The 14,824-nt window shown below is 43.2% G+C and overlaps 1 protein-coding gene across 3 annotated transcripts; it reads right to left on the bottom strand.

The window, feature by feature from the left end:
* Positions 1-4,207: 4,207 nt before the first annotated feature.
* bach1b (BTB and CNC homology 1, basic leucine zipper transcription factor 1 b) lies at positions 4,208-14,547 on the bottom strand. Of its 3 annotated transcripts, XM_017691420.2 has the most exons (6): positions 14,428-14,547; positions 11,708-11,959; positions 8,922-10,103; positions 6,799-7,005; positions 5,937-6,405; positions 4,208-5,593 (listed from the first exon to the last, which is right to left on the bottom strand). In XM_017691420.2, exons 2-5 carry the CDS (start codon positions 11,945-11,947, stop codon positions 5,941-5,943), a joined length of 2,094 nt encoding a protein of 697 aa, XP_017546909.2. In that variant the 5' UTR covers positions 11,948-11,959; positions 14,428-14,547; the 3' UTR covers positions 4,208-5,593; positions 5,937-5,940. The 3 variants fall into 3 exon arrangements, with proteins under 3 accessions (XP_017546909.2, XP_017546907.2, XP_017546908.2); XM_017691418.2 differs by having other exon boundaries at positions 4,208-6,405; XM_017691419.2 differs by lacking the exon at positions 14,428-14,547 and adding an exon at positions 13,769-14,071 and having other exon boundaries at positions 4,208-6,405.
* Positions 14,548-14,824: the final 277 nt, after the last annotated feature.

The following is a 14,824-nucleotide window of genomic DNA, read 5'->3' as shown; positions in this document are numbered from 1 at the left end:
TGTTCAAGTGGCATTTTTCACAATTCTTCTAGAATGGAAATAAAACGAAGAGAAACGTTTCTCTCTGCCTTGAATACATTTACATCAGTGCTCACCAACCTTCCTCCTGGAGGTCCTTCGCTCAGTTTAGTCTCCGTATGTATGGGACTTGGACACTGTCATTTCAGTCATGATTCCCTATTCAAAAGCCTTTACAGTCCACCATAATCTGGGTCTGTAAAACTGGCTCTCAAAGTTTGAAGCAATTCTTACATAGACTAGGTTTCTGGTAATAGAGTGAAAACAGAGCTGACGTCTCCGTTCAGCAACGCTGCGTTTCTGTAGGCTTCAAACAGGCATGAACCAGAGAGGAGTGCGAGGAGGCTTTTCGTTAATCTCAGCATGTACTGCCAGCTTAAGGATTTTTTTTCTTCCTCTTTTTGGTATTTTGATTAATTCTGGGATTGGGTTTAGACCTCTGTAATGCCGTTTGCCTGGCCTCTAATCTGCTAACCTCATAACTCTTAATCAAAACCCCAAGCAGTTTTTTTTTTGTTGTTGTTGTTCTATATTTTAATCTTGAATGAACGAGGCTGTGGATTATGTGCCTGTCCTGTCTTTCCTCTCAGATGACTTTACCTGAATGACAGTTCTAGAACAATCTGTCAGATGAGACATCACGCCAACCAGGCCTCCGACCCGAGCAAGGTGCGCGAAATACGCAACACGTTTCAATCCAAACAGGTCGAACATGTTAATATACCTGCTTCCTCTTGCCTTGCTGTGCCTGGCATCCGGGTCCCTGTACGCTCTTAAAAAGACGGAGCTTCAAGGGTTCTTTAGTAAAGAAAATGTACTATGTAGAACCTTTATCATTCAAAGAACACTTTGCACGACTAAAGGGCTCTTCAGATTGATGGAGAACGAACTGTGTATGGTTCTATATAGAAAAAGGTTCTTCAATTGTTGAAATGTAAAGCTTGTATCTATAGAGCAGATCTTAGACTCTGAGCTCCGTTTTATCCCACATGTAAACACAGTCACTAAAGTAGCGACTAAAGTTCGGCCTTTTCTCTCTCAGAGCGACGCAGAGAGACTTGTTCATGCGTTTCTTACAGCAGAGTTGATCACTGTAATGGTCCTCTTACTGGAAAACTATACATTTACAACACAGAGAGATCAGATCAGTCCCGCTTGGAAAGAGCTGCACTGGCTACCTGTATCTCTCAGGATGGACTTAGAAGCTCTGCTACTAGTTTCCAAGGCTCTAGGTGACCTTAAAGCACCACTTACAATACCGAGTGTTGACAGATCTACAGATACTGACCTTCTGCGAAAACTGTAAAATACAGAAAACTTATTCTGCTTCTAAACTGTGGAGCTCCGCTCACTTTTTATTAGACAGTCCAGCTCAGTGCTCACTTTCAAGAACCATCTAAAAACGCCTCTCAGCATTTAATTAAAACTCTACGTCTCATGGTTTTTATCTTTTAATCCGATCTGTGTCATTTTCTTATGACTCCAAATGAATTCTTATCATTTCTTGCATTACTGTTGAGCTTTACCACCTTCTATAAAGCACTTTGAGCTGCCGCTGGCTTGAGAAGTACTATATAAATAAAAAGGTCCCTCTTTATTTTGTTTCTAATAACTGTGTAGGTACATGTGGACAACATAAGCATTGACAGTGTAACTACTAACGATTTAGACGCTGTTACTGATGATTACAGGCATACACCTTATGTAATTACACAAGTGTATCTTATAGTTACATTTATTACATTTACGGCATTTGGCTGACACTCTTATCCAGAGCGACTTACAATTTGATCATTTTACACAGGAAGGCCAAGGCGGTGTTAGGAGTCTTGCCCAAGGACTCTTATTGGTATAGTGTAGGGGGCTTACCCAGGTGGGGATTGAACCCCAGTCTACAGTGTAGAAGGCAGAGGTGTTACCCACTACACTAACCAACCACCACCCCAAATTGCACAATGTTAACAACACACATCTGATTATATTTGTAACAGTTTTGGAAGGTTTTTTTTGTGCCCAGCAGTAAAAGGAAGTATTTAATAATGTACAATAAGATATTACTTATACTGTACTTGCCAGCTTTCCTAAGATTTAGCTAGAATTTATGTTTACAGTGCTGAGACACTGTGACCAGACACTGTGACCATTTCATTACCCCAACACAATGTTTATATCACCACTCTATTATTACACAGTACTTATATAACAACTATTGGCCTTATTTTAAAGCCTAACTTCAACACTGCACTCCAGGAAAGTTCCTGTGAAGAAGATACACTTGTGTAATTACATGAGGCAAAACAGAAGCTGATACACGTGTAATTACATAGGCTGTACCTCTGTAATCCTTTTGTATCATTAACAAATCAGTAGTTACATTGTTATTCATATGTAACTACACATTACAGATTAGTTATTAGAGACACTTAATATAAAGTGGGACCAGTAGAAATTATTATTATTATTATTGCTACTACTATAGTAGAATGCTGTTGGGTGCTATATGGAACCCTTTTCAAAAAGGTTCTATATAGAACCATCGGTAACACTTTATTTGAAGGCCACCTACATAAGGGCTTCATAACGCATTCATAAGCGCTGAATAATGTGTTTATGAAGCACTACTTGAACTGAATTAAGTGCTTATGTCGGTTCTCGCCACCTGACATATGTTTTATGAAATAAATGACATTGTACTGACATAATATGAATAAACGTTGAACATATTTACATCTTTAAACATATTTAAAACACTATACATAACTATATATGTCAGCATTCTTAAGATGACACTGTACTGATATCAGGTGAAATATGCCTGGAAACCACCCCCTCTTCCCTCCATGGCATGGATAAGATGATGGATGCAATTTTACATCACATCAGAAGGCAGATTATGATAGATAAATACATAAAGGTTGTTTTTACAGTTTATGTGTGAAGTATTGCTTTTGCTTCATGTCACTCATCGCCTCTCTTAAAATATGCTGACATAAATAGTTATGTATAGTGTTTTAAATATGTTTAAAGATGTAAATATGTTCAATGTTTATTCATATTATGTCAGCACAATGTCATTTATTTCATAAACCATCTTATGTCAGGTGGCGAGAACCGACATAAGCACTTAATTCAGTTCAAGTAGTGCTTCATAAACGCATTATTCAGCGCGTATGAATGTGTTATGAAGCCCTTATGTAGGTAGCCTTCAAATAGTGTTACCGAACCATCTGCCACACATTCTCCATCAACCATTCAATCATGCAAAGGGTTCTTTGAATGTTCACGGTTCTATAAAGACACATTTTCTTTACTAAAGAAGCACAAAGCCCTTTGAAGCACAAAAGCTTACTGGCTGTTTCTTTTAGTCATGATTGTTTTTGCCTTATCAAAGAATAAGACAGAGCAGCTTTATATCCCTTTTCCGCTACCTTGGCACTGCATATAATATCCGCTGTTTACATAGAAATGCAGGGAAAGGAGAGGACGGATTAGAGGCCGCTCACAGATACGTCCTCTCACAGAGTTCAAATTAGTCAGGCCGCTGACGTGATATCGCCCTGTACGTTAGAACTCTTCAGTCTTTAAGCTCACGTTAAGGAGACGGTAAGTCTCCTCTCCATCTGTGAGAGACATGCAGATGTCAATTATACGTAAGCGCAATGCCGAGACGTGCAATATAATCTGCTGTGGTGTCTATTTGTGCATTCGTTTCTCCTGCTGCTTCAATTTCATCTGAGAATTAAAGTCTTACAATCATTGGAAGTAGTACAACCACTGGAACTGCCCGGTGATGTCCATCCTTTCCATCAAAGCAGCTCTTAAAAGTCCGATTTCTGTGTAAATATGAACACAAGTTAACACTTTACTGTAGGGTCCTGTTCATAAGGCAATATGACACCTACATAAGGCTGTTATGACAACTGACATAACCCTACATAACTGTTTATAAATGCTTCCAATACGCGTCATTCTTTATAGGTTACATTTGCCAATTTTGATCAAAGTCAGCTAAAGTAGCCTTTATGACAGATGATGCCTACTGTAATAAGCATTTATAAACAGTCATGTAGGGTTATGTCAGTTGTAATGACAAGCTTATGTAGGTGACATGTAGCCTTATGAACAGCAACCTATAGTAAACACCACTGGACACCACTTTCGTATAAGAACTATCCTTATAGTGTTCATGAATGGTTTAAAATGTGTTTATTACTTAGATCATAAACACTCTATAAATCATTTATAAGCAGTTATAACTAATTTTAAAAAAGTGAATTCATACAGCCGATGAATGAATGTGATGAAGCCATCTGTTTAATGCTGACTGATGGATGAAGATCAGTAAGCATCAAAATCTGAACTTTAACAGTATAAATGGATGTGATTTCACTATTTTTTTAAATGCTTATTATCATTATCATAGGGTGTTTATAACGTAATTAATAACCATTTATAAACTGGTTTCAACCAGTCTGAAGGGCAACTGTGACCTGATGTCTGTCTAATAGTGAACCCACGTTTATTTATACTATTAAGCCTCCGATTTTAATTGTTTTCCTGTCTTCTCCATCAGTCAGCATTAAACTAGCGGCTTCTTCACAGTCATAATCATCAGATATAACAGCTCACCTTTTATTCCTGCGTCATAGCTGCTTATTAATGATCTTGGAAGTGCCAACCGTTTATAAAGGTAGTCTTATTCAAACACAACAACAAGTGCAAGTGAACCTACAGAGATCAGGACTGCGCGGGATTAGCCCGGGCTTAAGATGATCTTAAATCATTTCCTCCGGTCTTCAAACGTCAATCAGACAGGCTTATATTCACCTATAGACTGATAATCAGTATCAGGTTCTGCATGTATTCGAAAGAGTTTCATACTATTATACTAAACCAGAGCCAAGCATCTAAGCTTTTAGGGTTAGGGAGGTCCCGGGAATGACGGTGAAAGACAAACTATTACAGTCAAACACTGCCATCTGCTGGTGGAACAGAACTCATAGCACCTAAATATTCCAGCAGGCTGCACTGACTGATAGTCTTCTAATGTGGAATCCCTCTGTATGCTCTCCCACTGCATGCATTAGAAATGAATGCAGTACTTCACGCAGGGAATAAATCCAGAGCAAGTGTGAATTAGCAATATTAAACAAACAATTTAATCATGTTGCCTGGGCGCCTCGTAAGAAAAATGAACTCATTTGGGGCCATGCAAGAAAGCAGCAAGAGACTAATTAAACCATTAGGTATGTAAGTGATCATATTCCATAGGTTTAGGAAAAGCACCATAACCATTTGTCTACAAAACAATAAAAACACATCTCTGGACTGGTTACCTTCAATTTAGCTGAATGGGCATTTATGCCATGACTACGTGAAGCAATACATGTAGTCCAAACTTATCCTAAAGCTCCTTCATGTGTTGTACATTAACATTGTACGTTATAAATTAACCACAAAATTATTTTCCAGCATGCTTTTTTTCAACGTCCTGAGTGTTGCTTGCCTCTCGGTAGAGATTCCTCTATTAGTCTCTCCTGTGATGAGCTGTGCAGGAATCGAGTGATGACGGGGGCTATGTGAAAGTGGGTCAGAAAAAGGCAGAGGTCATCGGGTGTGTAAAATCAGGAGAAATATGCCTTAAAATCTATAAAAATGATCCGTCTGTTCAGTGAATAGTGCCTAACACTGACGAAACCAGGCCGACTTATGAATGAGCAGGAACGCGCGTGACGGCACATACATAAAAGCATCAATATACAACCTTAAAGACGAGGAATGGAAGTGACCTCACACGCTGTAAGGTTGACAGTTAGTCTGAAAGCTTCATACAGTGAAAAAAAAAATTTCCATTTTCCACAGTCCTCATTTTAAACAGTTCGTGGTTTACAGATATTTAAAAAAACAACAGGAAGCACCTTTTTATTCGTCTGTTTCAAGTTTGCTGATTTGGTCTGGGCAGATGTGCGTGGCTGAGGTCATCGTGCTCTCCTCTGTGTGTGGAAAGTCAGTGGGATGTGGGTCAGGTAGACCTGCTAGTGGACCTGAGGGGCTCTGGGTTTTGCCGTTGACTCCAACGGCAGGGGGTTCCAGAGTGGAGCTGGTGGAAGGCTTGGGCTCACAGACAACAGCATCGGCGGCCAGACCTGCAGCCAAGGGCTGGAGTTCAGACTCGGGGCAGTGGTAGATACATGCTTTGGTGGACAGGTGGGCTTTGAATGGGCAGTCTGCCAGGGAGGTGTACTTGGCAAACACCTGTACCTGCTCTGGCTGGAGGTTGGCCTCGGTGCACAGTCTCTCGTACAGACCAGAGTAGCTCTGCCATGTCTTCAGCTTCAGCTGGTCCAGCTGCCGCTTCTCAGCTGTTAGCTTCTCCTTCTCGCTCCGCTGCAAAACATGCACATTCTCACTTGTAGCTATGAGTTTGTGGAAAGGCAGCGGGGCAAAATTACTCGACATCTCCCTATCTCGCCTCAAAAATCACGCAATGCTACTAAACTGGGTGACCGCTAACCTCTAAAGCATCATAAATCCATCGTTTCAAACTGCCGCTACCTTGATCACATCAGCCAACAGGTACCTGCTTTGGAAATCACTGTGTCGAGTGGAAAAACAAACCCAAACCAAACCAGTTTAGAGTGTAAAGCGTCATACATCTTGAACATTACGAGATTTTACTGAAACTCAGTAACTCAGTTTAAGGGTGCACTGAGCAGCTGTACGACTAAACCACTAGAAGCTTATAGAACAATCCGAGAGCACCACATCCTGACTACCCACCAATCTTTCGATCTCGCACTCCAGGTTATGAATGCAATCCAGCTTCCTCTTACGGCAGCGGCGAGCGGCGATGCGGTTCTTGCTGCGCCGCCGGACATCGTGCACGAAATCGAGCTGCTCGCGCGTCAGGGAGTGCGTCTTCAGCATCTGCTGGAAGTCGTTGCGGCTCAGAGACGCAATGCGATCCACAGAAAACGGCAGCTGCATCTGCAGGAGAGAATTGCCTGCCGTCAGTCAAGCTACATTTGTGTTACTGTGCTGAGTTTGTTAAAACAACACTAAGGCTGCGTCCACACAGCAGGTAAAAGGGGCCCAAATCGGCTGCACGCGACATCAGCCTGAACAGATCAGCTCCTAAACTGACCCACATGCGCGAAAGAACAACGTCCGGAGGTAAACGGTGACTTCAAAAACGCCAGTCGCTCCCAGAGGGTTCAGCTTCATATTCGCCAGCGTCACAGGAGCCACCGTGTCTTTGAGCTCACCATCAAAAGGGCACGACATTCGGCCATGGTCACTTGTTTGGTTCACATCCTCGGATTCTTTTAACTTCACCCCAAACGTTCGAAGTCTTAGAAGCGTGAAATTATGACGAATGTCGATTTGGATTGACGTAAAAGCCACATGAGTTCCGTTCTGGCTGTGACGGAGTCACACTGCCACAGATCGGATACGGATCGGATTTCAGTACCACATAAGAAAGCGGAATTGAAAATGACAGATTCAGTGTGTTTATCTGTTCACACCGACACACATTTGAGTCACATACGGCGAAAAAGGTCGGATTTAGGCCTCTTTTCCCTGCTGTGTGAACCTAGCCTAATATACTAAACAAACAGTCCAGTGTATTTACCAATTTGGCCAAAAGCCAGTGAAAAGCAGACGCAGAGCGCTCAGGATCATATTAATAATAACAGTCATAACAGTTCAGGATCATAATAATAGGTCAGTAATAACTGTGTCGTTCTCTTTCTCATAAATAGGGCACGTCCAACTTCGTGAGAGGCGAAAAGTATGGAAACAAGAGACACCCTGAACTGTTCCTCATCCAGCCACAGCCACAGGTGGTTAATACTGAAACTGGTTTATAATTATAGTGTCCTGCGTCTCGCTGACGTGAGGCAATCAGTGTGTGAACTTGTGGACTTTTCCCTTTGCCACAGGGTTGTTGTAGGATCATCAAGAGTACAACAAGCACACTGCCAACACCTTTACAGCCCTAAACAAGCCGCCAAACTCCAACGAACACAGTTGTTTTGAAGGTGGCGGTTTCGTTTACGAGAGCACAAACAAACAAGAAAGAAAAAAAAAAAAACCTCTTTCAACTTTTCACCACAGAGAACCCGAAAGTTCTACCTTGTTCTACCTGGTTGTTAAACCAGGCTCTACCTTGGTTTTCGAAGTTTGGGTGTTTGTTTGGCAACGGAAAACTGAAATGTTTAAGAAAATCTTCACATCTCAAAGTTTCAGAGTTTATACTCTGAATGGTAAAATGTAAATTAGGACTGTAACGTTTAAAGAAGTTTGACGTAAAGGAATAACTTAAGGGTTCAAGTTCACTGATCATCTTCACTGAATGAAATAAACAGAAGAAAGGTTTGGCAGCTCTTCCAGATTTTCCTGTTTTCAGGCCTGGTGCTCATGTTGCATTGAACAGTTAATACTGCTCTTGTTTAATATTGACAACCTGCCAGTATTTAATTATTGTGCAGTTCAGGGTCTAAAATCTACACAGTTCTCTCCCAACTACAAATATTCCATCTCTTATCCATAAAACTGATAAATGTACAGACAAAAGTCAGGCCTCAATCTGGTTACTAATGGAACTACTTATGTAATATTTGTATTTTTATAGATAACATTATTGCATAAAGATTGCTTAATAACCTGACCTGGTGTCAGGCGTATATCTGCTGACGTAGACAGTTTGCACAATACTAAGTGCTGTTCATAAGCTTCCATGTCTTGTTAGGTATATTAACCTTGTAGTTCCAGTGAAAAACTAAAATATCAAACTCGGAAAACCTAACATTCCTTGGCTGATCGACTCCATTTAAAGAGAAAACTGTAAATTAGACTATTTTGCTTTATGAAGTCAGTGGAACTAATCAGCCGGTGCTCACCTCACTCGCCCGTTCATTGGTGTAGGACTCGCTGTCGCCCTCTGTATCGAAGCTGTCTGAGTCTTCTCCTGAGAGCATGGAGATGTAAGGGCTCTCAGCTGAAAGGAGTAGCTTCTCGCTGCCTCGTACCTGAGCGTCCACGGCGTCCAGGTCCCTGAGAAAGGGGCAGTCCACCGGCCTGGGCCCGAGCTCGAGCTGTCTGAGCCAGTGCATCTCTGAGGTTCTCCTTGTTGTGTCTGGGGCAGATGCTGAGGCTCTGGGGCCGCAAACATCAGGCCAGGAGGTGAGCTGGTTCGCCACCTCGATCTCCACAGTGCTCCTCTGGTCTGCTCTGAGTGTGCTGCATGGGCTTGGACAGGCTGGTCCAGTGCAACAGTCTGAGATTATGGCTTCTTTACCCTTAAGTCTTGCAGCAAGGCTCTCTCCTCCTTCCCCCGCAGTTGCTGGGGCAGTTGCTGGGCAGCTGGCCTCGGCAGCCTCCCTGCAGAACTGCACTGATGCCTGGCCGGGGCAAAGACTCAGAGGTGTCTCGGTTGGTGCTTGCTTACCAAGCGGGCAGCAAAAAGGTGTCACAGCATCCTTCACGTCGTCTCCTGGAGGGTCTTTGCTAGTAACCACAGCCTTGCAGTCTCCAGAGCTGGAGCAAGGCAGGCAGTTTAGAAGGCAGGCACTGTTGGTGTTTTCAGCCTCTGGGGCACAGGTGTCCATGTAGGACGAGCCCTTGCCACAGGCCAGCTGAAACTTGCGGTACTTTGGGCACAAGAGGGAATAATCCGGTCTGGACTCCGTTTCCAGCTCCTGCTCGGTCTCTACATGTGTTTCCGTCTGAGATTCGGCATTTTCACCAATTTTATTTGGGCTGGACAGCTCCTTTTTCTCCAGCGTGGCACACGGGGACACCAAAGATGTTTCTTGAGCCTCATCAGCGTCATCACCTTTAAAGCTTGATTCAGCCTGTGATCTCCAGCATTTGGTTTTACAGCACTGCTTCCTGGATCCTTTTGATGAATTTTTGCTGCTGTCAAAGAACTTGGGCAAGAGGAAGTCGAAGCAGGCTTTATCCAGGTTCTTGAAGCCCAAAACGGTGGCACAGTTACGGATCTCCAGTACGTTCTCTTTGGTGAAGAGCAGTTTGGAAGTGTATGCAAACTGCAGTAAAGGCTCAAATCCTTCTGCAGTTACCTTGGAAAAACAAGACCCTTTTCAGTGGGGGATAGAAACTAGTGACACTGACACACCGGCCCAATCCCATTTCTTATTTTCAGTGTCTCCCTGCCCCTTGGATCTGAGTTACAAGTTGTAGTGGTTGAGATCTTCCCTCTGAAATGAGACCCTCAAATAAACAGAGCATCACTTCATTAACAGCTACTAGCACCGCTCTGTAGGCGACCCGGCCCGTCTGCAGGGACAGCAGAGGAGGGGAAAGTTCAGCTCCTCACTGCTGGGCTTTAGTTACATTTAGGGATCATACGCCTTCAAAGAGGGGGGCAGTTATTTATTATCACCCACCCCTAATTCTTCAGTGATATGAAGCTGAAGTCAGATATTCTCCAGACTCTTGTTAGAATTTTCCCATTCCACCTTAAATAGACCAGCAGTTACATTGTGGCACTTCTGGACTATTTAAGGTGGAACAGGAAATTTAGTTAGATCACTACCGAGACATCAGTGTACTACCAGCCATTTTTATGCTGGTTATGAAGAAAAGGACCATAATACACTGAAACCACATTAAACTAAGATAAAACGGCGGTTATCGTCATTTTTAACAGAGAAAATTCTCACATTTGTGGGTTTCTTTGGTCTCTCGTTCAGCCGTCTTGCTGCTTTTTCTTTTTTTCTCGGAACTCTCTGTTTGGAGGGTCATAGCTACTCCTATCTCAACAAGAATCAGGACACCCTACCGCTAGACGTGGACGAGCGAAATAGAGGGGTAGGGCTGAGTGGCAGGGGCGAGGGGTGAAATGGGATTGGGCCTAAATGATAAACAAGACAAAGCAACAGAGGGAAACAACCAAGCTGCTCATTACGGACTAATAACTGATCTCACCTAACCCGAGTGGCAAAGCAGAGCTAAGTGACCCTGGATACACATTTGCCTGATCGCTGTGTTTGCACACCTCACTTCTGGGACAGAGCGAGGCAGGGCAGGGAGGCAGTGGCAGTGGTGGGTGAAGTGTTAAATGCTTTTAAATATAGGCCTGTGTTCTAAAAGCAAATGAGTGAATATATATATATATATATATATATATATAATACACACACACACATACACACACACACATATTGCGCAATATTTGCTGATGCATAGTAATCGTTGATGCAATTTTGGTTTTGAAATTCTGATATTGCTGAAGAATGAACTGTACATTTCTGTAATTGATGAATCAAGGCATTCACATGATCAAAGGGTTCAAAACCACACACACACACACACACACACACACACACACACACACACATACATATATATATATATATATATATATATATTTTTTTTTTTTTTTTTTTTTTTTTTTTTTCTTTTTCTCAATCAAAACCACACAAAGCCATTGTTAACCATAACATCAAGTCAAGGGCTGACTAATGTGTCTGAAATGTAGATCAATAATCAAAGTATCTGACAATAAAGCTGCACTTTCATCTACATCATGCAGGCCCATTTGCTGGTAAGGCAGTTGCATCCAAAACACGTAACCACCACTTAGTATCAAGGCTATATGGAGGAGGAACACAGAGGTATGGTGTTTGTGAACCCTTGATTGAGCCACCGGACGTGCCCTTACCTCCTCAGGCAGGTTGATGACGAGCCCCTGGCCCGTGTGGCTGGACATACGGGCGCTGAAGTAGTCACTGCAGGATGCAAGAATGGAGCGATGAGCCCGGAAGCTCTGGCTCTCCACCGCCACCGTCACATCGCACAGGAGGTCCTTCTGCCGCTGCTCGTTCAGGCAGCGGAGAACATGCGAACTGTGCACCGAGGACTGGAATGTGAACACTGAGGTCCTGCAGCTCTCCAGTGACATGCTGAACTACATCTACCAGGGCAACAGAGGTAACATGAAAACCCTGAACTGTGACCTCAGACAGGTGGCATTTACCACACAACCAGAGGCAATTTATGTTTATGATAGATGATTATCCCACTGACAGCGTTTACAGCAGGGTACAGACGCCGATGGGAGAACTTTGGGACGTCTGTGATGTGGATCATAACGCATGTAAAAAGTCAGCCAAAGGAAAATTGCACTTTATCATCATCATATGTACGTATACATGCTCATATATCGCTGCTGTCGGAAGAAAACCTCGTATCTCCATTTTTGACATTTTTCAGATTTTGACATGATTTGAAAATCCCTGCTGCTCTTTATATTGTATGTAAATTTCACGATGAACGGACCAAAAGAAACGGCCCAAAATGACTTGGAAAAAATTCTGGTTCCATTGACTTACATTAAAAGTTGAGTAGGTTTTTGCCTTCTGCTGTAAAATTGAATTTTGGAGATACGAGGTTTTCTTCCGTCTCTGAACACATAAAGATTCCAAAGCTTCCAAAGATTATGACAACAAGAAAATCAAGATGAATGCGCCCCTTCCCTTTATTTTTCTGTCGTTTTGTTCCCCAGATGAATTCCGTTTAAAAACCCACCGTTAAAAAGACATTTTTTTAAAAATGCAATAAATGCATGATGTTGCCAAATTAATGGGTAATCAGGGTAAATAATCGAGACCTCAATACTGACCAAAACAACTGTGATGATGATGATTTCTGCAATAATCGAGCTGCCCTAATGCTCTCTTAAAAAAGATGGTTCTTCACTCCAGACTGTGGTTCTATACAGAACCATGAACCCTCAAAGAACCATGCGCATGCATAAGGAGAAAGGGTTCTACGGACTGACCGAGAATGTGTTGCCTATGGTTCTATATAGCACCAAAAAAAAGCATTCCGCTACTGTTACCATGTCAAGCTTGTAACAGTAGAAGAACCCTATTCGGTGCTGTTCAGAACCCATAGAACACATTCAACACATTTTCCATCAGTCTGAAGAACTGTTTCACCCGGCAGACAACCACCCCTTATCCTCCAGGGTGCACTTTGGGTTGTCCGGCTGAAATTTTATGACCAAATCGTAAGGCGAGTTATTCAGTAACTGCATGAAATAAATAAATAAATAAGTAAGTTTATTGTAAAAGCCCCTCAAATTATCAGAACATGTGTTTTATGATCTCCACATGTCACTATTCTCTTACAATTCACTGCTGAAAGCCAAAAATCTCGGCCGCTCTTTGTGTTATTTTCTAAAAGTGATGTTTCCAGAGCAGATCACTGAAGAGACGCCGTCCGTTTATAGTTTAGAGCCCAGATTTGGGGAAAAACGGGTCGACTTTCAGTAGAAAAACAAAGTTCAGCTTCTTTTATTATAAGGGTTTAAAATGACATCACCGTCTATTAGACTGGAGAGAAGAGCTACAGCCTCACACGACGCCCAGCTTCTGAATGGAGCTTATGGAATATGAACGTTATGGAGAACATGACCCACCGGTGGTCCCGAGGAGCTGAGGAGGTTAGTCATGAAGAGTGTTCATGGTTCTGCGTGGAACCACTGTGCTTGGTGAAAAGCCCCTGAGGGAGCGTCTGTTCAGTGAGTGTGTACATCATAAACCTCTTTATGAAACACACTTTGTTCACTTTTCACCGGTTATGTGACTCCTGTTCAACCGTTCTAAAGCGTGGTACACCCTGACACACAAGGCTATCTAGAACCTCGTCTGCTCACGACGCAGTACTGCAAAGAAATGTTTGAAAAGAAGTTAAAGGGGTGAAACGGACGCGTCCTTACCCGTGAGAACTGCTTATCTCCGCTGGAGCTCAACCCAGCCAAGTCATCGCAAAGGCGCGCGCGTGTGTGTGTGTGTGTGTGTGTCGCAAGCGCGCGCTCTGCTGACTCACAGGCTTCTGCTGATAAAGGATGAGCAAGCATTTTTCCCGTCCTCCCCTTTTCCCCACTCGTCCAACCAGCAGCTCTTTCCAAGGAACTTCTACACACACACACTCACACACACACTCCGTGCGTGGGAGGAGCGGCTCGGTTCTCCTCGCTTAAACACGCATTAACTTTCTTCCCCAAAACGCGTGGGGTTAAAAAAAAAACAATGAAAGAAAATCCACCCGTTTTCAGGCCAAACTAAATTTCCGTCCTGGACGCGTAAGGAGTGAAACCCCGGGGGGATCCAGGCTCAGACGTCAGAACCCGCGGTAGTTTCTTCTCGCTTTACTATAATAAACACTCGACGCGCCGATTCGGGCTCTGAAGCCACTCGTGCTCGGTTAGACGAGACGTGACAGTGTTTACAGGGCTTAAACCGAGGGAAGGCGTTCTCTCAAACTTTCAGAGCATATGTTCCTCCTTTATTCCTCCTTTTTCTTTATCCGTCCCCGTGCGTGGAGCTCACTGTTCGCCGGCAAGCGCGCGGATTACAGACAAACGCCAATACTCACCGATCATATCACCCAACTAAACCTCCAAACGTCGCGTTTATTGCCGTATTTCCACACGTAGCCTTTAAAGCTCCGAGCCGTGTCAGAAACAAGGAGGCGCTTGTGTTTCCATCATGTGACCCCGAAGCCAGGACTGTTGTGGTCCCGCCCCCTCAAACACGCTCACCGCTCCGATTGGCCGACGCGCCTGTCGATCTCACCGACGCGATTTCCTGGCTGCCTTTGAATTGTGTAGTCTTTTTTTGTGGGAACGTGATCTTCGAGGCGGTTTGTGGGCAAAATAGGCTCCATCGCGCGTTTCTGATCGTTTTTTGGTTTTTTTTGCGCGATTGTGAAACTGTGGAGCGAAGAAAGCAGATCTGTGCTGGAACCCCCTGAAGAACCTGCTGTGAAAATG

The sequence above is a fragment of the Pygocentrus nattereri genome, chromosome 18, assembly GCF_015220715.1.
Source record: "Pygocentrus nattereri isolate fPygNat1 chromosome 18, fPygNat1.pri, whole genome shotgun sequence".
NCBI lineage: Eukaryota > Metazoa > Chordata > Actinopteri > Characiformes > Serrasalmidae > Pygocentrus > Pygocentrus nattereri.
This window is presented reverse-complemented; position numbering and strand designations above follow the sequence as displayed.